At 39.7% G+C, this 1,656-nt stretch overlaps 1 protein-coding gene across 1 annotated transcript in view; it reads right to left on the bottom strand.

Annotated features, from left to right (window-relative positions):
* Nucleotides 1–345, bottom strand: part of LOC101858057 (FUN14 domain-containing protein 1) — a gene marked incomplete at its 5' end in the record, with an annotated part of 12,133 nt that extends 11,788 nt beyond the window's left edge. Inside the window, 1 exon segment of the mRNA XM_005106740.3 lies at nucleotides 198–345. Coding sequence (XP_005106797.2) covers nucleotides 198–345 — 148 coding nt within the window.
* Nucleotides 346–1,656: the final 1,311 nt, after the last annotated feature.

Raw genomic sequence — 1,656 nt, 5'->3', positions numbered from 1 at the left:
AAAAAAGGACTTCCGTCATGAGCAATTGAGCGACCATCTCAACACGCTTTAACTCCAACCATTATAAGCCTCACTCTAGCTCTTTACCATATAACCTAGACCCAACCCTCTAAAACCTCTAGATTTCATTGTGGTCCCCCATTTTAAATGGCATTTCCCAACCAATGAAAGTTTAGTAAACTAAAAATAAAACTCACCATCCTGTGGCCCCTCCGATAAAGACTTGCTTTGCTGCTGATTGCTTGGTGATATCACCTAAGATCATGTGCTGCACTGAAGACAGTTTGCCACTCGGTTCAGAATCAATGAGGATGTAGTCGCCTTCTACCAATTCCTCCGATATTTCTGAGACGAGAGTTTTGATTTCATCCATTTTTTTCGACATTGTATAGTTGCAGGTACGTTTTTGGTCTCGTATCAACGTTCAAGTTGCTTCAAGTTTTCTTCTTTAGTTTTATTTAGAAATAGTCAGCCCCAAATTTGTCAACGTACTGACAATACTTCAACAAGACTAATAATTCACCCTTCACTCCTGTGCATAGACCTGAAACTTCTAGATTCTAGATCTAGAGGTGAGGCAAGGACAGAATAGATTCTACAACCTCTCTTCTCTCACAGACTCAAAACCTCTTCGCCCCTTGTCTCTATGCATGTAGATCTAGACGTCTAGATCTAGATGGCCAAAGAGCACAGGCCAAGGGCTTTTTATGACCACCCAGTAGAACTTAAATTGTACTGAACTGTGAGCTTAGAGATCGAAAGTCTAACCGAAGCCTTTCTACTTTCTTGTTCTCCCTCCTCTTCTCTGAGAACACAGAGTCTGCAACAATTCAAGAAGATCTACTAGATCTAGATCTACGCTGTGATTATTGTGACCGTGAGCCGTGAGCCGAAATGACCGGCAGGAAGAGAGGTGCTCAGTGCTCAGTGCTCACTCACAGTTGTTTAGGGAAGTGACGTAACATTTTTCCAAAGCCTTCGGATTTCACGAGAACTTTTATGTTCGCTGTATTTCTTTTCAATAAAAAAAAATTCTTTGCTTTCATTTTAATTTGTGTCCCGGGGAAGCAAGGAAAGGGGGAGGGGGGAATTCAGTCTTTTCCTCTTATAATATATGAAGGAAATAAAAATCAATGAAACCGAACTTCTGGTTCGAAGGTGGTTATATTCCAGGCTTAACAAATTTCTATCCTTGATCTCGGCTAGGCCTACTCTAAAGTATCGAAATTTTCAAAAAAGAAAGGGGAGTAGGAGAAGAAAAGGGGGTGGACAAGAGGTCCAAAATTAATCAACGGGATGGGAGGGGGGTGGTGGCACATTCAACCTCATTATATAGGATATATAGGAACATAATTTAGTATGTTTTAATTCTCCTTCAGTGAATAAAAGAAGAAGAGATAAATGTTTAAAAGTTTTTTTTTTAGATGCACAGAAAATTGAGGTAGCCAACCCGGAAGGCCTACCTGTAGGCTACTGACACTGTTACTTAGTGTAATTTGCCATTTACAACAACAACAACAACAACAACAACAACAACAAATATGTAATTCAGATAATCCAGATTCAATATACAATGTTTCATAATATGATCGTTGGTCGTGGCAATTTTAAGCTGGAAAATAATAAACAAAGGTTGTGGAATAAGGAGCAGAGGGG

Source organism: Aplysia californica, unplaced genomic scaffold (assembly GCF_000002075.1).
Source record: "Aplysia californica isolate F4 #8 unplaced genomic scaffold, AplCal3.0 scaffold00554, whole genome shotgun sequence".
NCBI lineage: Eukaryota > Metazoa > Mollusca > Gastropoda > Aplysiida > Aplysiidae > Aplysia > Aplysia californica.
This window is presented reverse-complemented; position numbering and strand designations above follow the sequence as displayed.